The sequence below is a fragment of the Arvicanthis niloticus genome, chromosome 12 (assembly GCF_011762505.2).
Source record: "Arvicanthis niloticus isolate mArvNil1 chromosome 12, mArvNil1.pat.X, whole genome shotgun sequence".
Lineage (NCBI taxonomy): Eukaryota > Metazoa > Chordata > Mammalia > Rodentia > Muridae > Arvicanthis > Arvicanthis niloticus.
In genome coordinates, this window is record NC_047669.1 from 33,830,701 (window position 1) to 33,854,032 (window position 23,332).

The window sequence follows — 23,332 nt, forward strand, 5'->3', positions numbered from 1 at the left end:
GGAGGAGATTTTTTTAAAGCCGACTGAGGCCAGAGGTCTTTTGGAAGCTGGAGGAACTTTCGGAGGTATTCTGTAATCTCAAGATGGAGACTGCTGGAAGCAAGAAGGTGAGATCTGTTTTTACAGTTCAGCTTTCTAAGCTGGTGAATCTAGGGCCTCTCTCTTTTGAGTATACCCAGCCTTTGTTTGGGGAAGAAAAGAATGAGCATCACAATATTACACTTTAATTGCGGGGTTTTTGGTGGTGGTGGTGGTGGGGTTTTTTTTTGTTTGTTTGTTTGGTTTTTTTTGTTTTTTGTTTTTTGTTTTGTTTTGTTTTTTTTGCAGGTGTGTGGCTTAGCCGGCCCTCTCGACTTGACCTTGCACGAGGCCCTGGGGCCTGGTTGTAGATGTGGATATGTTTGGAGAGGAAGTTGTGATTTGGAAGGGATGTTTTGTCAAGAAGGAATTTAGAATACCTGTAGTATAACCACAGTAGCCAGACTCCTGAGCAATTTCCAGGACTCCTTCCCAAGAAACCGCCAGCCATTTCCACCTTGCTCTAGTGTAGGAATTTTGTTAGGTTCAAAAGTGAATAGTTTATAAAGAGGTTATGCAAATAATTCTCCTGGTCCAGGTGAAGCTAGTTCCTATTGTGATGGGAAAAGTAATGAGGTGTCAGGTAACCTGCAAATGTTAATTTGTCACTTACTCCTATTGTTGCGGGGGTGGGGGGTGGATAAGACCTAGATTTTCCGGAGCCAAGTGACTTGTTGGTTTTACTTCTTTAATGAGTTCCTCCCCCCACCCCCACAGGATTTCTCTGTAGCCCCAGGGTGCCTTGGGACTCTAGGTTGGTTTGCCTTCCCCGTGCCACCCTCTCCCGGCTTTTTTGTTTATTTCTCATCTTTCTGAAACAAGGTTTCTGTGTAGCCCTGGCTGTCCTGTAACTTACTCTTGTAGTCGAGGCTAGCCTCAAACTCAAGAGATCCGCCTTCCTCTGGGATAAAGGCATGTGCCGCGACCACCCGGCTTTAATAAGCATTTAACTTTTGGTCTTCCATGTTGAAAAAGACGGTAGTAGTTAGGAAGTTATATAAAGATTAAATGAAGGTAAGGAATGTGTTTAGTCTTGTTTCTGCTGGAGGAGGGGTAATACTTGTTAGTTTTTTTTTTTTTCTGTGCTTAGGGATTGTGTTTGTTTTGAATTTTTTTTGTAGTCTTCCTTACCTCTTTTTTAAACTGAATATTTATTACCCATTGCTATCGATAAAAGGGGAAAGGGACACCTCTCTACTGGAGTTTAAAATCAGATGGAATCAATTGACAGGTGGAAATGAGGTAATATGTGGTAGATTTTAGAGGTTCCAGCAAAATAACCTTTGAATTGAGACTCGGCGGCAGGGGGAGTGGGGGGAGGTGGAAGGTGGAAGACCTGAAGGAAAATGGGTTGGTGCTGACTTGTCACCAGGCTGTTGTAACACTTGGAAAGTTTCCCTAGGCCATGTCTGAGAGGCTCTGAAGGGAAATCAGCCACGGAAGTGATACAGTGTCTCTGGTACATCACTCTGGCTACAAATTCTTCTGGTGAAACTAGAACCAAGGACTTGGGGGAAAATAATCTTCAGGGTATGAGAAGATCTCAGAGTAAGGTCTTCTTCCTCCAAGAGCGGACTATTTGATTGCTTTCATTATCTTCTGTTGCTTTGTTCATATCAATTTCATCTTTTAGTTTTATCCTGGAGCCTAAGCTTGGCTGTAGGCTCATCACACCCTTGGTGACTCCCCTGCATTCACTGCCCAGGTGCTAAGATTACAGCTACTGCAACGGTTTTCCTTCCTTTAAGATCGCCCCACAGGGGGGCCGGGCCTGTGGCTCTAATCCCGGCACTTACAGGAAGCAGGCTCTGAGTTTGAGGCCAGCCTGGTCTGCAAATCTAATTCCAGAACAGCCAGGGAGGCTATATAGAGAAAAATCCTATCTCTAAAACACAAACACTAAGCTAAAGATAGTCTTACAGGCCTGGGCTGGCCTGGCCTTGATCCTAGACTACAGTTACAGTTGTGTGCCACCAAGTGTGTTTTTCATGTTGACTCTCTCTCTTTTCCCCAACCATTGCTTCCCTATATTTATAACTCAGGTTGGTTATTCAGATGATGCCCCGTGAGAATGCACACTGGCCATCATGTGCGCTGACCTCTTGGGGGGGACCTTAGATGTGAGTTAGTTTAGAGTAAATAAAGGGGTATGCTGGCTCAGAACACCAGATAATTCTGTAACTCACTTCCCTGTCCACAGCAGAGCACAGAAGAGCCAGGGGAAGAAGTGGAAGGGCAGATGTCTAGTCAACCGAGCACGTCTACTGGGAAGACTAAGGCAACGGGGAAAAAACAAAAAAAGTCAGAGAAAGACAACGGTAAGTCTATAAAGGCTTAAAGTCTTTCTAAGAAACTTAAATTTCCCCTAATTGTTAAAAAAAAAAAAATGGCCAGGAGTAATTTAGCTCTGCACTTCCTCTGTGGTCTAGCAGGGTTCTTACTTCATTAAAAACAAATAAACGACAACAAAACACAAGCAGGCAACGTGCTTCCTGCTGCCATAGCCGGTTTTTTCTATTATCAAATTCCCATGACTACCTGGGTAGTCATTGTGCTTTGGGGTTAATAAGCAATGAGAACAGATTACATCTGTTATCCTCAAACTAAGTGAGGACCAACCTAATCTTGGTAAAAGGTGTGTGTGTGTGTGTGTGTGTGTGTGTGTGTGTGTGTGTGTGTGTTTGTGTTGGGGGTGGGGGGGCCTGTGATCTGCATAAAACTCTAATGCTGCTTACTATCTGTACAGTCTGTCTGTCCTTGATCTGTTCTAGGAACCGTACAGAGTCGTAACTGTGTGAAGCACAGAGGGTAGACTGCTGCTATGGCTGGGGCAGTGCACCTTCTCCTGTGGTAAAAGCGCTAGGCTCCTCTGAGTTGATCAGCTCAGATCTAAGGTGTTAGTCAGTTTCCTGGGTTAGAATGGTACCTAACCATTTATTGCAATCTTTGTTGGAAAATCCTCAGAGCAGCAAGCCTAGCCTTAGTGAAGAACACTGGGATTTGAAGAGTTCAGGCTTTGGGGTCTGTCCCCTGGAGTCTATATGATCTCTTTGGTTGATCATTTAAACTCGTACCTCTACATAAGAGGGTTGCTATATACATACAGAACTGAAAGGGATTGTGGGACTCAAATGCTCTACAGCTGTGCAAAAGTTGTTCTAGCTGTATTCCTTTTGTCCTGCAGGTTGTAAACCAAAGGAGGAAATAGCACAAGACACTGAGACACCAGGACACACTCGTAGGAAGGTACCAGTTCCTCCTTTTCCAGAGCATCTGCCCCCAGTGAACCTGATTCACCGAGATGTGTTGCGGGCATGGTGTCATCAGAAGAATCTGAGCAGCAAAGGCCAGGTGGGGGTCCAGAGGGGGCCTCTTGCTGAGCAGCAGGGCAGGAGTACAGCGTACAGAATCTCACTAACAACTCTTTTTCTGTTGTTTTGTTTTGTCTTGTCTTAGAAATTAGATGCTTATAGACGACTCCTTGCAAGGGCTTTCCCAAAGCAAATGGTAACTATATTTTTTTGGAGACTATTTAGTATCAGTCCAGGCTAGCCTGGCAGGCGATCTGTGAAAATAAAGTAGCTTTAAAACTCAAGGTCCGCCTATCTACCTCTCACTGGTAAGACTGTACATGTGCACTTCCCTCCGATCCCTGCATGTAACCTTGCACTTTAAGGGATAGTGGCAGAGGGGACGGTTTGGCTCCTCTAGTAACTGGCATATCAGAATAAAGTTGAGAAATTGTCTTGACCCCCTTCTTCCCCCTCTATCCTCAAACGGATGAGCGGACATGAAGTAATAAAACGGGGTAAGGTGGGTCCTTTTTATTTTTGGTGCTGGAAAAGAAATCTAGGATATTAATGCATGTTGTACCACTGAAGTGCACGCCAGTCCCTAACCCACCCCACCCCCCACCTCCCGTTCCTTTGTTTTTGTTTTGTTTTTGGGGGGTTGTTGTTTTGGGGGTTTTTGTTGTTTTTGGTTTTGGTTTTTTTTGGGGGGGTGAGGGTAGTTGAGTCTATATGTAGCCTAGGCTGGCCTAAGAACTTCAAGTAATTCCTTTCTCTGACTCTTAACTACAGGTGTGTGCCACCATACTTGACTAACTCTTTTTTTTTTGTTTTGTTTTGTTTTGTTTTGTTTTTGTTAATTTGTATTTTTGAGATAGGGTTTTGCTGTGTAGCCCTTGCTGGCCCAAAACTTGGTAGCAAACTAACTGCCTCTGAATCCTAAGTACCTGGCCAGCATTTTGATTTTTGAGACTAGGACTTATTCTGTTTTCTAGGCTAGTCACGAATTACTAAGGCCAAGTGATCCCTTCCCCTCCTCAGTAACTGAGACCAGAGGCATGCTGCACTGGGCTCAGGGGAAGTACACTTAGAATCTGTGAGTGGGGATGGTGTATTCTTGCTAACTCCCATCATCCTGTTGGCTCATCTCCTTAAGTAATGAGCATTGGACCTGGCCTTGCCAAGTGTTCTGCTAGATCTTTTGTATTCGTCCTTTCTGTCTAACTGAGTCTCTACTATTACCAGAGAGAACCTCCTCCCCCAAGGACACATCATTTCTCTCTCTCTCTCTCTCTCTCTCTCTCTCTCTCTCTCTCTCTCTCTCTCAATTTAGGTTGTATGAGTGTTTTGCTTTGCTTTCATGTGTGCTACATGGGCTCCTGGTGCCCTCAGGCCAGAAGAGGGCATGGAATTCCCTGTATCTAGAGTTATAATAGTGAGCACACCATTCAAAAAGAAGCCATGTTCTCTGCGAACGTAGTAAGTGCTTCTGACCTCTGCATCATCTCTTCCCCAACCTTGCTCACAGTTTTCTACGTGTGTGCCTATGGGAGCGCATGTGCTACGGGGAGTTTGTAGAGGTCAGAAGACAACCCTGCCTTCTCCGGGTTAAGATAGAGTCCCTGTTGCTTCCTGATGGATATACTGAACTAGGTGGCCAGGAGTCTCTGGTTCCACCTCCCGTCCTGTTACAGGAGCATTAGAATTACAGATGTGAGCCACTTGGTGTAGCTTTTCATATGTGGATTGTGGAGGTGTGAGGCCAAGTCTTTCACAGTGAGTGCTTTACCCGCTGACCTGTCAGCTCCTTATGTTTCTCATTATGTATAATACCCTAGCAGGAAGAGTTGAAGAATATTCCTGACTCAGCCAAAGATGCCAGGTTGAAGGCATCTAGAAAAAGAATGAAGACCGAACCAGGGGAAGAAGAATCTCAGGTGACAGTTCCCCTTGAAATTGTCACTGTACCAGAGGAACAGGTACCCGCTCTCATTGATCCTCCTGTGCTCTATGAGGAAGTCAGCACCACGGTTGTGACTACTTCCGCCTCCGAGGCAGTGTTGGCATCTTGGGCCAGAATTGCATCCAATGCTAAGAAGCTTGAGGCGGTGTCGTCCAATGCCACATCAGAAGTCAAAGGTTAGAATCGGTCACAGCGACCAGTAATTCCTGCTGTGTTCTGAGTTCCATTTTGGGCAGGGCCTGACTGAGAACTAGTATTATTTTCATTGAGAAGAATCTTCATTGGCTTTTTGAGATGCGGTTGCTTTGTGTATCCCTGGCTGTCATGGAACTCACTCTGTAGATCAGGCTGGCCTCGAACTCTCAGATCCTCCTGCCTCTGCCTTCTGAGTGCTGGAGTATGCACCACAATCGCCTGGTGAGACAAGAAAGAATCTTGAGTCTAGCACAGGCGTACCACCTTTTTTTTACCTTGAATTTTTATCAGCTACTCAGGCAATAATGAGGTTGTTGATCCAGGAAGTCACGCTTTAAAAATAACTTCAAATTATTCACTCACCAAGCAAGAAGGCACGTGCTTGGTGTGCTTTCTTCCTGTATTTTTCATTTGAAGTACCGGGCTGAAGATGGGGATCCCTTGGCATCTGTTAAGTTGCTGATGTTAACAATTTACAGTTTCTTCGTAATAAAATAAGCATAACCAAACATGTCATAAGCCTATGATCCCAGTGTCTGAGTAGGCGGATGGGAAGTTTGAATTCAACCCAGGCTACATGAGACTTTCAAAATAATAAGAGAGCTTGTGTTTGTAAGAATAGCAAAGAAATTCAATAAAGGAAAATCATGCTTAGCGTGATAGATGTGGGTGATTCTAGGGCAAGAAAGATGGCTCAGAGGTTGAGAGTGCTTCTTACTGCAGAGGAATCAATCATTGCACTTGGGAGACAAAAGCAGGTAGATCTCTCTAACTTGTAGGGCCCCACCACGGTTGCATGGTGAGACCCTATTTCGTGAAAACACCTTTAATATTCTGGGAGGTGGTTTTTTTGGTTTGTTTGGGTTTTTTTTTTGTTGTTGTTTTGGTTTTTTTTAATAGGGTGTATTTTGTTTGTTTTCGATAACTCAGGTCCTGGAACTGAAGCTCTGTAGATTAGAGCAGGCTGACCTCAACCTGACAGCCCGCCTCTACCTCCTTAATGCTGGGATTAAACCACCCAGTAATTTTCTGGGAGTTTTGTTTAGTGTATGTGTGATGTGTTGGAATCCCTCATGCAGGCTAAAGCAAATACTGTACCACTGAGCTATATATAGCCCTAAAGCCTGAAGGTCTCTTGTATACTTTCATGATAGGTAACAAGATGGATTGAGATGAAGGTTGGTGCCAGGCAGTGGTGGTGCACACCTTTAATCCCAGCACTTGGGAGGCAGAGGCAGGCGGGAAAAAAAAAGAAAAAAAGAAAAAAAAAAAAAACAACAGAAAAAAAAAGCATCAAGTCTATCTGAGACTGTGGTGTGTTCATTCATGTTAAATCTATCTCTTTGCTTTCACAGGGGAAATGTGGTGTGTGATTCACGGGACAAGCCTTCCTTCGAATTCACGTGGTTGGGTTCGGCTGCAGTTCCATGCTGGACAAGCCTGGGTACCCGATAAGAAAGGGAAAGCGACTGCCCTCTTCCTGCTTCCAGCCTGCACATTTCCACCCCCACACCTGGAGGACAACATGCTGTGTCCCAAGTGTGTTCATAGGTGAGTTCTTTGGGCGCTTTTAAGTTGCCTGAGGGAAAGGTTAATATTATTTTATTTATTTTACTTTTGGTTTTTCTTTTTTTTTTTTCTTTTTCTTTTTTTTTCTTTCTTTCTTTTTTTTTTTTTTTTTTTTTTTGTTTGTTTTTTTTTGAGACAGGGTTTCTCTGTGTAGCCCTGGCTGTCCTAGAACTCACTCTGTAGACCAGGCTGGCCTCGAACTCAGAAATCCACCTGCCTCTGCCTCCCAAGTGCTGGGATTAAAGGCGTGCACCACCACCGCCCGGCAAGGTTAATTTTAATTAGCTGTGTTTGACTATTATTTACTATGCTCATGTAAGTATACTTCCAAGGAGCCGTTACAGGTCTGAAGCTTTCTGTAGATTGTGCTCATGCGAATCTCAAACTTTGAGCACAAAAGTCTGCCTGCCTCTGCCTCTTACCTGCCATTAAGCCACACTAACAGGTTTTTGATTACTTTTGGAACCAAGGCTCACCTAGATCAAACTCTCACTATTCTGTCTCCACTTTTCTGAGTGTGGGATTGAAGGTGTGCCCCCCAGGTTTCCAGGGGGTGGAAATGAATAAACCCTGGTTTATTCAGTGCTGGTGATCAAACTCAAAGGTTCATGCATGCATTCCCATCAGAATGTGTGTTTTAAATCTTAGCGCCTCTTCCTGGTTCTGATCTCTGTTCTGTGTATGACACACCTTGTAATCCCAGCACTGGATGTTGTGTAGACTGGGATGTATGATTGGGAGTTCTGGGCACGCCTGATCTACCGGAGACTTTTATCAGAGGTGGGGAAGGAAGAGTGAAGTGGGGAAGGAAGACATAAGTAAATGTGTGAATCCATGATATAAATTTGTTTTCTAGGAACAAGATCTTATCTAAGAGCCTTGAAGGATAAAGAACAGATCTCTCAAGTTTGGGCTAGCTTGCTGGCATCACTCACTCTTGTGGCATGATGAGAGCCACAGCTGACATTCATATTGATGGAAATCCACCTCTGCCTTTGAAGGTGCCTTTCTCACCCAGAAATGATGGGATATTGCAAGTTGATGCTTAAGTACAAACAGTTTGGAAAAAGCCAGTGAGGCCAGCAAAAGCTCCACCTCTGCTCATTTTGATGACTGAATGCTGGGAGTGACCTCCTACTCTTGTGTGAAGATAAAAAGTGTCCTAAGTGTTTTGCTGCAAGTAAGTCCTGGGGCTTACAACTCCAGATACAACAGTTGCTAGTTCTGTCACCAGCACAATGGCATGAGCCAGTTCAGTGCTCAACTGTAAAGACTTAGCTTGTACCTATAGCCTTGGCATGTCCTCTTCCCCAGGTTCTATAGTGTGTTTAGTATAGTTGTATTGTTAGTGTTTAGTACTTGGGTTTGTTTGTTTTCTGCTGTTGTAAAATATTACACTAAATCTGGTTTGTGGCTTTTATTTCTGTTACCTGTTTGATTGGTTACTCTTCCCCTGAGTTCCTTCTGCCCCTCTCTGGACACCCTGTTTGAAAGGATTTAGAAAAATGCTTGTAGCAGAGGGAGGTAGGTGGGACATGGTCCCAAGCCAGCAAGAGCCAGTCTGCTAACAATCCATGTGTTCAGGGTGTGAGGAGAGTGAAGGCCACCATCACCACTTTATGTCCTCTGTGCCAGCAATGCTCAGTTATTCCTTAAAGGTGTTGAATGAACAGGAACGTGCTTGCTTGGATCCTTTGGGGGGACTGAGTATATAGGTTAGGGCAGAAGCTTTCTGTGAGACTGCTAGGCTTCCCCGTCTGTCCCAGTGTCATCTCCTGACCGACCGCTGCTGTTTGTATTTGATGTTGTACACTCAAACTACCAACCTTGCTTCTGCCTCCCTCTCTTGTCTGAAAAGGACATGGAGCTGGAGGTTAGTCCTACAAGTGCCTTGGATGAAGTCCGCAGCAGGAGGATGGCTGGTGTGGCGATCATGCTCCTGGGGAGTATGAAGATTTGCACTTTACTTTTCTAGATGTTTACTTTTCTAGAGTCCAGCCAGAATTCAGTCCTTGCTTACAAGTGTGTGAGACGTGCCTGCATGTAGATTTCAGTAGGAATCATGGCATGTGTATCTCTAGACAGCCCTCCATTTTTCTTCTAAGAGGGCATGAAAAGTTCCAAGTGTAGGTACTTTAGTCAGAGGTCTTGCCAAACCATTGTTGGTAGAGAGTCCACATGAAGCAATCTTGTGTCCTCCCTGAAAATGGTGCCTGTGAGTGTCTCTAAGTGTTCCTAGTCAGGAGTGGGAGAGAATGGTGAGCAAGGCGTGAAAGTTTTTTAAGATTACAATTGAATTAAATATCCAAGATCATGCCAAGAAAATATCTTTTTCTCAGATGGAGCTTTTCTACCAAAATTAAATGAACTGGGACTAGTGATGAGAGTCTAAAATCCCAACAAAAGGAAGGTCATGTGTGTTCAAGGCCTGCCTAGGTTATATGTCAGACCAGCTGGGTGAATATTGTGAGATTGTCTCAATGAAAGGGCTGAACAGTAAAGTAGAGCCTTAGTATACACAAGGGCTTAGATTCAAACCCCAGTATCACTAACTATCCAAAGAGTGGGTTTCCCTAAGTCACTTTAAGCATAAGGCCACATTAGTGGGAATGGTTTAAAAAAAAAAAAAAAAAAAAAAAACTCACTAATGTGATACAATGGGACATGCAGTTATTACTGATAATTGCTTTGCCAGAAGAGATTTAACATGAATCTAATCATGAAGAAGCAATCAGTCCTGATTGTACCTGTGGTTGGAGTAATTACTGAGTGAGCCTAGTAGGCTCCCCCCCCTTTTTTTTTTCTGTTCTGAAATTCTTAAATAAACCCACATTTCTGAAGGCAAGTTAATAACTGATAACAACCATCACACCATTCAAATAGTTTGTTTACCTCCTCTCGGATACAATCTCCCAGGTTCTTGGGAAAACACCATATCCCTATGTAAAACTCACAAAGCTGCAACAGAAAAAGTTTGTATCTTCCATGCCCATTTAAGTTATGTGGATGTGTGCCTGTGTGTTGTGGATGCCCACAGAAGCCAGAAGAGAACATCAGATCCTCGGAAGCTAGAGTTATACAACACAGGTAACTGTAAACGGCCCAGCATGGATGCTAAGAATAAACTTGGGCCCTCTGAAAGAGCAAGTCTCTATAGCCATTGAACCATCTCCTGCTCATATACTCATTTTTTCCCTCTGTCTTGAGATGTTTCACTGTATCCTAGGTGTCATGAATCCTAGCTCCAGACATCCTGAAACTCAGCAGCAGCCTTCTTGCTTCTGTTATAGCAGTGAGGTGTCATAACCCAGCTCTAAAGTCTGGAATAATACATTTCTCCAGATAGGATACTAGGGAGAAAGGCTCAGGATGTAGTAGTGCATTGGTGAAGTGGTGTCTAGCATGCATGAAGCCCTACGTTAAATCAGCCTTCAAGAAATGGACTACAGTGACCCTCACCTGTAGTCCCAGAACTAATACAGAAATGTCAGAAGTTCAAAGATATTCTCAGCATGGTTATAGAATATATAACACAGGATAGCTTAAAACATTAATATTGGGCCAGTGAGGTAGATTATCAGGTGAAAGTACCTGTCACCAAGACCTAACTGCCAGTGTGTCCGATCCCCAATACCCACATGGTAAAAGGAAAATATCAGTGTGTGAGTTTTTCCATGGCTGGTTGTGGCTAGCCTGACCTACATAGTGAGTTCCAGCCTGGTCTACATAACTAGTTCCAGAACAGCAAGAACTATTTACAGAGGACTTGTCTCCATTTTTTTTTTTTTAATGACCTCCCTATATACACTACAGCACATGAAAAATTTGCAAATAAAAACAGCATTAGTAATTGGGTAATGAGATGCACAAATTATTTACAGTTTTGTTCTAATGGATAGTAATTGGGAGTGAGGGTGAAACAGGTTTCCCTGTGTAGCCCCGAGTGTCCTGGAACCTACTGTAGACCAGAGGTTCACCTGCCTCTGCCTCTCGTGCTGGGATTAAAGGTTTGCTCTATTACGTCCAGCAGAATTTTTTTTTTTTTTTTTTTAAAGCTTGGGGAATACACACAACTGAACACAAGATCCTCTGGAAATGAAGTCTGGCTGTGCCTGTAGTCTCCTAGAGCTCATTCCATCCTGAGAAAAAGGCAGATCTCTCCAGATGAGCCTCAGGCCTTTTCTCTACCTTTTTCCTCCAGCAACCCTGCCCTTCATTTCTTACTCTGAACAAACCCTCCCACTGTAGAGCCTTAATCTTATTCCTGGAATGCCTTCTTCCAGAGTCAGTTTGATTGACTTGTTTTAAACTTACAGGCCTTGGAGATGGCTCCTCCTGGTGTTAATGTTTCAATGCAAGCCTGATGCCTAGACTCTTTCCAGTGGATCCTGGAGCCCAGTTGCACTGACACTTTACACTTTTACTGCCTCAGGTTATTGTTGGACTTCCTCCTCTGAATGTAAAGATGAAATGTTTTATCTTGAGTCCCAGAACAGAAACTTGTTTGTTTGAGATAAGGTGTATAATCAGGGAGAATGAATGACCTTGAGGTAGGTCCTGATTGTTCTGCCTGCCACACCCGTGTGCAGCTTCACTTGTAGCTCTGCCATTTCCCCCCATGGTGCTAAGGATGGAATCCACAATCTTTTTTACAAGGCAAGTTCTGGGGACTCCTCCTAAAACCAAAGTTCTATCTTGTATTTGCTACTTAGTATATGTTGGTTCATTTTTCCAGCACTGAAAATAACTATAAATTCCCCCCTTTAATCAAAATGGCAAAGAATAAGAATTGTAAATTACTTAGAAATCAATCGGCATTTAAAACTTCTGGGGAGGGGGCAGGAGAAATGGCTCAGGGGTTAAGAGCACTGGCTGCTCTTTCAGAGGACCTGAGTTCAGTTCTCAGCACCTGTCTGTAACCTCAGTTTCAGGGCACTCTTCTACAGACATACATGCAGGGAAAACACCAGTGAACACACAACAGGTACCTGATGTCCCAAGTTTGGTTCCTGGAACCTGTATAGAAGAAGGAGAAAACTGATTCCCATAAGTTATACTCTCACCTTCCCAGTTCACTATGGCATGCACAAACAGGCACAATAATATTTTTTAAATCTTAAGCTTGAATAGTGACACACACTTGTAATTCCAGTTCTTAAGCTGGTTCAGCCTGGGCCACATATGTAGCTAGTGGGAAATTTTCTCTAATATCACACACACACACATATTCGAGAATACATTTTTTTTTCTTTCTTTTTTTTTTTTTTTTGGGTTTTTTTCGAGACAGGGTTTCTCTGTAGCCCTGGCAGTCCTGGAACTCACTCTGTAGACCAGGCTGGCCTTGAACTCAGAAATCCGCCTGCCTCTGCCTCCCAAGTGCTGGGATTAAAGGCGAGCGCCACCACTGCCCGGGGAGAAAACATTCAAGAATAAACATTTAAGTGTGACAGAAAACTTGTGCTTGGAAGCTGGAAGAACGATAAAGTAGTCATTCTGGAAAGCACTGAAGGTTTTCCTTTCCCGGCTGAGTGAGTCAAGAAAGCTAGTCTTGCCTTTGGGATTCCTGTGTGGATGAGGTGGAGTCCTGAGAGGAGAGAGCAGGGAAGATACAGATGTCTGTGGAGCTTCGAACCAAGGAGTCCTTACAGATGCTGCTGCTGATCTGCTTGGTCTCCAGCAGAAAGACCTTGAGGCTTGTGACCATTGACTGTTACAAAAGCTGACACTTCATGGGTGTTTGCTCACTGAATGCACAGACTATGTTCAGTCCCCAAGAGCTCAGTGCAGCCAGCGTGGTACCCATGGTTCTCAGTTATTCCTGGAGTGTCATGATTCATGACTAGTAGACTCTTCCTGGCTGGAAGCTCCACCATGACCCATATTCATGGTGATAGGCTTTACTAGGACCCTCTTGGCAAATTTCTGAACTTTGGCATGGTGGTATTCGATAAAGAGCGCAGTTTGCCATTGACCCTTGAAGTAGGAAAACATGGTGAGAATGTCAAAGACCTTGTTCATCATATGGTCTGCCTCTTCTAAAGCCAAGCAGCAACAGAGATGTAGGCTGACCAATTTCTTCTACCAAAAAATTCCTTAATGCTCCAAATTATGGCCACCATTATGTGCATACAGTATTGGATGATCTGCATCTTCTCTCTGATGGACATGCCTCAGATTTCTTACCTCGTGGTAATATTTCAGGATGCTAAGGGTCTGCTTGGCCAATTCTCATGAAGGGCAGATAAGTCCTATCTTAGTGATCTGTTGCTGTGAAGAGACACCATGACCACTGTAACTCTTATAAAAGAAGGCCTTTTTTTGTTTTGTTTTGTTTTGTTTTGTTTTTGAGACAGGGTTTCTCTGTGTAGCCCTGGCTGTCCTGGAACTCACTCTGTAGACCACGCTGGCCTCGAACTCAGAAATCCACCTACCTCTGCCTCCCAAGTGCTGGGATTAAAGGCGTGCTAAAAGAAGGCATTTAATTAGAGCTTGCTTATAGTTTCAGATATTTTCAGAAATCGAGTCCATTTTCAGCATGGTGGCATGAAGGTAAGACTTGGTGCTGGAGAAGTATCTGAGGGGATCTACATCCACATCCTAAGGTAGCAGGGAGAGACAGACAGACAGAAACTAGGACTGGCTTGGGTTGTTGCAACCTTAAAGCCCTGCCCCCACCTCCACCCCCAGTGACACACTTTGTCCAACAAGGCTACACCTTTTATTTGGGGGGGGGGGGGTTTCAAGACAGGGTTTCTCTGTGTAGCCTTGGCTGTCCTTGAACTCAGAAATCCGCCTGCCTCTGCCTCCCAAGTGCTGGGATTAAAGGCATGCGCCACCACCGCCCAGCAAGGCTACACATCTTAATCCTTAATAGTGCCACTGATGACTAAACATTCAATAAACCACCATAGAGCCCTTTAGACCTCGAGAATGACAATCATGTTTTCTGTCCCAGACCACACTATGAAAGCCAGTGCAAACATCAGTGTCTAACCTGAGCTCACAAAAGCAGTGTCAGTTATGTCCTATACTGACAGAATGGTGGGGTGCCCTGGATTACAGTGGGTGTTAGGTTGAGAATGCCTTTCTTCTTGAGGCCCCAGAGAATGGCTTCAGGAAACATCATTTCCTTTTAAGTTCTTAGTGGAAGTGGATACCATCTCTGTCTGTGGAAGGTGCTCTTCCAAACTTGGTCTTGCTCAAAATGTGGGTGTTAGGCAGGTGTGATAATGCATGCCTTTAATCTCAGCACTTGGGAAGGAGAGGCAGGTGGAACTGAGTTTGGGGCCAGCCTGGCCTTCAGAGAAAGTTGCAGGACATCCAGGGCAACACAGAGAAGCCCTATATCAGGAGTGTGTGTGTGTGTGTGTGTGTGTGTGTGTGTGTGTGTGTGTGTGTGTGTGTGTATGTGTATGTGTGTGTTTGTGTGTGTGTGTGTGGCGGGGGAAGGTATGATGGAGGGCCAGAGTCCAACTAGTATTTATTAGGTCACCATATGTGATGTCCTTGTTCATTTTCTTCATGGACATAAAGATGGACACTCAGCCACATTCCATAGAATCTTCTCTTCCCTCAGTTTCTTCTTGGCAGAGTCTGTGAGTGTTCCGCTCCTGTTGACCTAGGAATGCTGATGCCACTTCTCTTTAGTGCCTCTGTCCTACTGCCTCCCTCTTCCCTCCACAGCACTCTTGGATGTTTACTGCAGTACTGTCTGCTCTAAAGCAGTAGCCACCTGTAGCAGTTAACTCTCCTGTTGCTATGGTAAAACACCATGACAGGGATTGCCTAGAGAAGAAACGGTTTATTGGGGTTTATGGTTCTAGGGGGGATATGAGTCCATGACAGGCAGTACAGAATTAGAAGGCATCTATCTCAGACTGCAAGCAAAAAGCAGAGGTGGGGGGGAACTTTCAAGAGCTCAAAGCCTGCCTCTCCTTCACCCCTCCCCCTGTCAGTGACAACACACTTCCTCCAGCAAGGAGGTTTAAACATACGAACCTATGATGGACATTTTCATTCAAGCTACTGCCAATGCTGCTGCAATGGCACACGGGGTACCCCATCCTGGCTTTCATTCTCAGAGAAGCTCTGTCTATGAGTCGCCAGTGTCCACTAACCGTATTCTGATTCCTGATATTTTTGCCTCATTGACCTCAAAGGTTTTTAGCTCCAACTTTGCCTGAAGTCCTCGATGCTGATTGGCAATGCATCTCCTGAGATGATTCTGAAGTTGGCAGTGTATTTGAGGCTGCTCTTGTATATCTTCGTGTATATCTTGGAGGGCTTCATTCTGAGCCAGGCAAGCACTGGGACTTCACTTGGCTCGGGTTGTTCACACACCCTTCATCTAATACATCCAGCACCCCAACCCTCCTAAATGTGCATGTGCTTCCCGCTGCAAGCAATAGAATGACTTATTCCCTCCTAGAAACTTTCAATCACTAACTCCCCTTTCTCTGATTCTACTCAAATGTATTCTAGGACATACCTGGGTTTAGGGGAAGGCAGGGTGTTACTCTAGTCTGAATTAGTTCTGAGTGACTGTACAGTAAGTAAGATTGTATCCTTTGACTGAACTTTTAGAGGAAAATCTCATTTCTTACTTTATGGCTATGCAAAATTGGACTTGCATCCTGGGAAAGAATGTGCATTTGAGCAAAAGCATACCTAGTCCGAACCTTCCAGTCAAAGTAAAGAAATTGAGGTTGGAGAGATGGATCAGAAGTTAAGAGCATCGGCTGCTCTTCTAGAGAACCAGGATTAGATTCTCTGCCTACTGGTTCTCAACCCCGTGTAACTCCAGTTACAGGGAATCTGATGCCCTCTTCTGACTTCCCCGAAGCTAGATGCATTTGTGATGCATAGACACATGTAGTCAAACATATAATAAGAAGTCCCAAACAGTGACTCATGCCCTGAGTACACTAATTCTATGAACTCCTGCTGGCTTGCACCATATCTGATCTGCTACCATCACTTCGGTTTTGAATAAAGTTTTTCCTTGCTATTTTGCAACCTTTGTGTGCTTCTTTAGTTCCTTAACTAAGATGCCAAGAAACTAGAAATACCCATTCTAGAACACCGGTAACAATTCCCGTGTGTGTGCATAGCTGAGGGATTTTCCACACTCCCCACACACACACTACTCCACTCTCCTTGCTCTCCCCATTAGTAGTGACTGCATGTGCTGCAACTCTAATGGAGAAGTTTCTTGTTCCCTATGCTGATTGTAGGGGTCTACTTGGTGGCACCCACATGTGATCATCACATACCACTATCCACATTACCACAGCCACTATCTCTCCGGGTGCTTCTTGAAGAACCCATGATGAAAGTGTACCTAAAGCCATGAAGATGCTAAGCCTTGAAAAACAGGAAAACATCTGGATTGCAAGGCAGCTGCTGTCCTATTGCCAGAAGCTTAGAGCTTGGTTCACAGCACCTATGTAGAGGCCCACAACCATCCATAATTCTAGTTCCAGAGTACCTACACAATCTTTTGACCTCCATGGCACCAAGCACACATGTGATGCACACAGATACAAATAGGCAACACAGACATAAAATAATGAGATAATACTTTTAATTAGAAAACAGAAAATAACAGTTTTGAGTATTTATTTATTTATGTATTTGTTTGTTGGTTTCAAGACAGGGTTTCTCTGTGTAGCCCTGGCTGTCCTAGAACTCACTCTGTAGACCAGGCTGGCCTCAAACTCAGAAATCCACCTGCCTCTGCCTCCCAAGTGCTGGGATTAAAGGCATATGCTACCACTGCCCAGCATTTATTTTTATTTTATGTGTATACATGTATAGCCTGCATGTCTGCCTGTGCACCACGTGTGTGCAGTGCCTGAGATGGATACTGATAAATGACGGTAGGGATGGAGGTAAGTTTGGCAGTAATCATCAGTGAACTAGGTAGCAGAGGCAGAATAATTCAGAAAGTTAAAATAGGCCTGCAGGGATGGAGATAGTAAGTGTGGTCACATCTGTGAAGGGATGTTCTTTGCACAGCCTCATAGGATGAAGTGCTGAGAGAAGGTCTATCAGGAATGTGCTGGCCAGGCAGTGGTGGCGCACGCCTTTAATCCTAGCACTTGGGAGGCAGAGGCAGGCGGATTTCTGAGTTTGAGGCCAGCCTGGTCTACAGAGTGGGTTCCAGGATAGCCAGGGCTACACAGAGAAACCCTGTCTCAAAAAACCAAAAAAGGAATGTGCTGGAAAGGGGCACAGCACATCGGAGAATGTTCTCTGATGGTAGGTGTGGTAGTCATGGTATTGGGCCATAATATCAGTTGGAGAATAACAGGCCCTGAAATAATACAACTAGATTATGGCACTTAATTACGATACACTAGCAGCCTACAACTACCAAGAAGACTGAATGGCAGCCAGAGGGCCCTGGCCTCAAGAACAATGAGGCTGGGGTCCTTGTGGGCAAAGCAGACAGGCAGTCAAGAGGCTGTAGCCCAGCATCAACAAGCTAAGAAGTCAAGAAGAAGAAGGATGTAGTGTAGTGGTTAGAGTGCCTGCCTAACATCCCTGAGACCCTGGGTTTGGTCCCTTGTGGTGCATAAACTGGATATGGTGGCACATACCTGCGATCCCGGCTCCTGAGAAGCAGAGGCAGAAGTTGAAGATCATCCTTTGTCTCTGCCACATAGTAAGTCAATCTAAGCTCCCTGAGACTCTGTCTCAATAAAACAGAAACAGCAAAAAACAAGTCAGACGCTAGAGGAGAAAGGGATCTTCAAGGGCAGTCACCCAGACTAAAAGACATGATCCAGTCTGCCAAGGCGGATTGATAATTCAAGGCTAGCCTGTACTACACAGTGAATTTCCACCTCAAAACAAACAAACAAACAAACAAACAAACAAACAAACAAACAAAAAAAAACATGTAACACATGATGAGGCAATACAAGAACAAAGTGATTTTCAGCTGAGTCACTGAGCCAGAGAAACTGGCATAATTTTCCTGAGAGGAAGAGGTTTGGCCAATCACAATCCTTTGAAGTAAGCGTAGCCAATTATTTGAGCCACTCACAGTCTTGCCTCTTAGCAACAATCACAGCTATGGAAGCTTGTGTTTTGAACCAATCATAACTTTACCTCTTAACACCAGACATCCATCTGCTAGACCACTGGCCAGGCAGAAATGATTCCAGAGTCATCTAGCATCCATTTGGCAGGAACTATGAAAGCAAAAGTCTATAACCAGCTGTTTTCAGCTGGCTGTGGTGGTACAGGTCTTTAATCCCAACACTCTGGCCAGAGACAAGAAGCTCTGTGAGCTCCAAGGCGGCTTGATCTACATAGTGAGTGACTTTCAGGATAGCCAGGGCTAAATAAAGAGACACTGTCAGAAACAAAAAAAAAAAAAAAAAAAAAAAACAGAGACAAACTGCAGACATTCTGTCTCAAGGTATGAATGTTCCTATATGGCTGGTGCTGTCCTAAGAGTATACTACTGATCTATCTGTCCTTTTGCCCAAGGCATCCAGGACTGTAAGGGAGAACCCAATAGCTGCTATTTGGGGAGTGAAGTTACTCTTCCAAAAACCATCTTTGTTTATTTCAGGAAAATGATTATCAGGAGTGCTTACAAATGCAAATTTAAAGAACTAATGATGAACACTAACACTGGTGAAACTTAAGCCAATCTTACCAATGCTTAACACCTAACAAGTACTGTAGAGATGGTAGTGGGCCCCTTCTCTACCACTAAGACACATCCCTAGCCTAGTCTACAAGATAGTTGTTGCTTTGAGATAGCCTCTCCTGTAGTATATTTGGCCCAAGCTGGTGTGGAACGTGGGTTCATGGCTGAGTATGACTTTGAACTTCATACTTTGACCTGCCCAGCATTGAGATAGCAGGCTTCTGTCACTACAAGCTGCCCCCAGCACACCTGCTTTACAAGGTAATGGGGGTTCAAGCCAGACCCTCGTGCATGCTAAGGCAAACACCAGGTGAGCTACAGTGCCAGAACCAACCTAGGAATCCTTAATACCCAAGTTCAGCTACATCAATGGGACTGAATTCATCTTTCTGTTCTAGCCTGTTTAACAAACTGTTCTCTTTCATAGGAAACATCTTGAGGAAAAGTTCTAAATATCAAAAAAGTAAAAAAAAAATTCCAAATACCAAATAAAGGGAGGGAGAGAAATAAAAAAAAATTAAAATGAGCTCATTGTACATTTCCTTCCCTCCCTCCCTCCATCCCTTCCTCCTTTTATCTTTTCCTTACTCCTCTGCGCTCTCTCTCTCTCTCTCTCTCTCTCTCTCTCTCTCTCTCTCTCTCTTGTGCTGAGGATCCAACTTGGTGCCTTAGACATGCTAGGCATGTACCAGTGAAGAACATACCCAGCCCAAGAACTTAATGTGTTATTTCTTTGACACAGGTCTCAATATGCCGTCTTGGCTGACCTTATAGACCAGAATGGCTTTAAACTCTTAGAGATTCATCTGCCTCTGTCTATTGAGTGCTGGGATTAAAGGCCTGTGTCACCACTATAACCTGCTATGTTTATTTTTAAATGTTTATTTTATCTGTCTGTCTGTCTTTCTGTCTGTGTAGTGTGTGCATAAGCTGGGTCTCATGGACACTAGAGGTGTTAGATCCTTAGACACTGGAGTCACACATAAATGATCATGACCCACCCAACAAGAGTGCTAAAAATCCAACTTTGGTCCTCTAGAAGAGTGGTACGCTCTCAACTATCACCTGTAGACCCAAGAAATCAAGTTTAAAAACCTACATTTTTAGTCTAGAGTGGTAGACTTTAATATAATAAAGATAGTCTTTAATTCCAGCCAGGATAATCTTGCCCTTGGGAGACAGAGGATGACCAAGGGTACATAGAGAGACCCTGTTATATTTGGGGAAAAAAGTTATGTTTTTAGTTTGTTTGTTTGTTTGAGACAGAGTCTCACTTGTAGGCTTGGCTGTCCTAGAACTTGCTCTGTAGACCAGGCTGGCCTCAAACTTACAGAGCTCCACCTGCCTCTGCCTCCTGAATGCTGGGATCAATGGTGTATGCCCCCACCACCTGATTCAGTTAAAGTTATGGGCTTTTTTTTTTAAAAAAAAAAAAAAAAAAAAAAAAAAAAAAAACAGACTTGAATGTAGTAGTTTACTATAGGCTAAGCCTTAGTTGGTTAATTCTTCCCCTGCTTCTTCTCACTAACCCCTCTCCATCCTTGCTTAGATCCTTTTGCACCCAACACTGCTTTCTTTTACTTTCAGATCAAGTGTGTTCTGCTGAGTACTCTGCATCTTAAGGCCTCTTGCATCATCTCTCTCATATGAACCCATTGCCAAGTGCATGCTGGGAAAGCAGTCTACTGATAAGCTGCATCTCTAGCTGCCAGCACCCCTCTATTTTTCCTTCCTCATTTGAGGCATACATAGTCTTATATAGCTTGAGCTGGCCTTGAATTTCTGATTGTCCTGCTTCCATCTTTCGAGTACAAGGGTCTGGTCATAATCCTCAGGTACCACACCCGGTACTGTGGTATTGTTGTTTTGAGACAGTGTCTTATACTGTAGAACAGTCTACAGACTGGCTTCAAATTCCTCCTTTACTTTCCTTTCTCCTACTTATTTATTTATTTATTTATTTATTTATTTATTTATTTATTTAAGCCAGGGCCTCAGTATGTAGCTTTGGCTGGCCTGGAATTCCCTTGTGTAGGCCAGGTTGGGTTGGAACTCACAGAGATCCACCTTCCTCTAACTCCTAAATGCTGGGATTAAAGGTGTATAATGCCATTCCCACTTTTATTATGGTTGCTGTTTGGTGATGCTGGGAACCAAATTCCAGACTTGGTGTGCACTTGGCAAACATTTTACCAGCCCTACACGCCCAGCCCCAAATCTTACCCCTTGTTGAGGGGTGGAAAAGGAGGTGTTTTATGAGGGCTTCTCATGTAACCCTGGCTGCTGTGAACTATACAGACCATTCTGGCCTTGAACTAGCTGTCTCCAACCTGTGCCTTCCAAGTGCCGGGATTAAAGGCCTGAGCTGCCCCACTTAGTTTAAGAGGGTTCTTGTTATCTGGGAGTGGTTCCTACCTTTAATCCCAGCTGAACTGAGAAAAGCTTGCAGAACTATGTGAATTTTAGTCTACATATCAAGTGCCCCCAGTCAGGGCTATACAGTGAGGCCTGTTCCTCCCAAAAGAGAGAATGTTTTCTTGTTTTTTTTTTGTTGTTGTTGTTGTTGTTTTTGTTTTTTAATTTTAATTTTTTAATTAACCAGTCTTGAACGGCAGTCGTGAATGCGATTCCTCTAGTCCCCCATCCTGTCAATCATTTCTTTTTATATTTGCCTTTGTCCTTCTCCAAGTTGGCTGGCTTTTCCATTCCAGAAAGGGTTTTTTGTTGTTGTTTGTTTGTTTCTGTTTTTGTTTGTTTGCTTGCTTTTGTTTCCATTTTTGTCTTTGTGAACTTTAGCCTGGTGATAGTCACCTTGCTGGGGTTTATCCTAGGGTGTTGGATTCCCTGGAACTGGACTTGACAGTCGACAACACTAAGCTACCATGTGGGTACTGAGAATTGAACCCCAGTCCTTCAGATGACTACTTATAACCACTGAGTCATCTCTCCAGGCCCTGAACCAGGTTCTATGGTACATGCTTCTAATCAGACACTTAGCAAGTGCGGGCAAAACAACTAAGATCTCAGGGTGAACTACCTACTGAACTGGGCAGACTGGGCCACATGAGGCTTGAAAAAAATGCTTGCTTTGTATTTGTCGGTTTGCTTGCTTTGTTTTTGTTGTTGCTGCTGCTTTGGGGGGATTGTTTGTTTGTTTGTTTGTTTGTTTAGAAAGAACCAAATGAGCCCAAAACAAGAAGAAATAAACATAAGACTATAAAATTGAATAAATAAAAAAAAAATTTTTTTTGTTAGTGTTTTGTTTTTGAGACAAGGTCTCAATTGTAGCCCTGACTAGCCCAGAACTTGGTGGTGTAGGCCGGACAAGTCTCAAATTCAGGGATCTGCTGGCCTCTGCCTCCTGCCTGGAGACTAGAACTAAGGATGTGTGCCATCATGTCTGACTGATTTATCTTTTTTTTTTTTTTTTTCAGATTTTCAGTGTTTGTCTTCATTTCCACTGCCTGCTCATTAATCCAGGCATTTCATATGTTCCCTGGCTGTCTAGCTGGTTGTCTGTCCTGCCCTGTTTGTGTTGATATAGCAGTGCCTTAGAAGGTGATCACAGAGCTTTAACATTATAAACCCGCCTAAACTATTTTGTTTGTCTCAGACAAGTCTCACTATGTGTTCTTGGCTGACCTGGAATTCTTGCAGACCAGGCTGCGGTCTGCCTTGGCTTTCCAAGCATTGAGCTTAAACGTATGTGCCACCACACCCAGCTTTAGTGAAAAGGTTGTTTGTCTTTTAAATTCCAATTTAAACTTTATTTTATGTATAGATTTTTTTTCCAATATGTATGCACATACGTACCACCAAGTCCCCTTGGAGGTCAGAAAGTCTCACTCAGAAAGAACTCTAGCATGTGAATGGGGCCTATAGGCTCCTGTCAGTGATCTGGGTACTTGGGAGGCTGAGGCAAAAGCATTGTCAAAAGTTCAAGGACAACCTGGGCAACAACACCAGGCATTGTCTCAAATGCCACCAGACTCAGGACCTTAGGTCACTTTTCTTAATCATCCAAAGCAGGAATATTGTACCCACGTGGAATGAGGAGTCCTTGCCTGTCATAAGTCCCTGGACATTATTCCGTTTCTTTCCCACAAGGGCAGAGCAAGGATTGTCTGCTATTATTGACTTACCTCTAAAACCAGTGTTACTAGATTGTAGAAGAAGCACCTGAGGGGATCATGGAAACACAGATTCCTGGGACACACCCTCAAAGGAATGATTCAGGAGATAAGCACAGCTTTTTAATTTAGATTTCCAGACAATTCCTCAATAAATTATAGATTCCTTTTTTTTTGGGGGGGGGGGGGGCTGGGGGTTCGAGACAGGGTTTCTCTGTGTAGCCCTGGCTGTCCTGGAACTCACTCTGTAGACCAGGCTAGCCTCGAATTTAGAAATCTGCCTGCCTCTGCCTCCCAAGTGCTGGGATTAAAGGCGTGCGCCGCCACTGCCCTGCTTGAGCTTAGATTCCTTTTTTTTTTTTTTTTTTTTTTTGAGGCTGTCCTTTTCTTTCTTTCTTTTATTTTATTATTTACTTTTTTTTTTTTGACACCCTGTAACCCA

The 23,332-nt window shown here is 43.9% G+C and overlaps 1 protein-coding gene across 2 annotated transcripts; it reads left to right on the top strand.

Annotated features, from left to right (window-relative positions):
- Positions 1 to 83: 83 nt before the first annotated feature.
- Dppa4 (developmental pluripotency associated 4) lies at positions 84 to 7,985 on the top strand. 2 transcript variants are annotated; one of them, XM_034515800.1, is made up of 7 exons: positions 84 to 107; positions 2,279 to 2,396; positions 3,263 to 3,429; positions 3,535 to 3,585; positions 5,210 to 5,507; positions 6,882 to 7,077; positions 7,952 to 7,985. In XM_034515800.1, exons 1-7 carry the CDS (start codon positions 84 to 86, stop codon positions 7,983 to 7,985), a joined length of 888 nt encoding a protein of 295 aa, XP_034371691.1. The 2 variants fall into 2 exon arrangements, with proteins under 2 accessions (XP_034371691.1, XP_034371692.1); XM_034515801.1 differs by lacking the exon at positions 3,535 to 3,585 and having other exon boundaries at positions 3,263 to 3,324.
- The last annotated feature ends 15,347 nt before the right edge of the window (positions 7,986 to 23,332 follow it).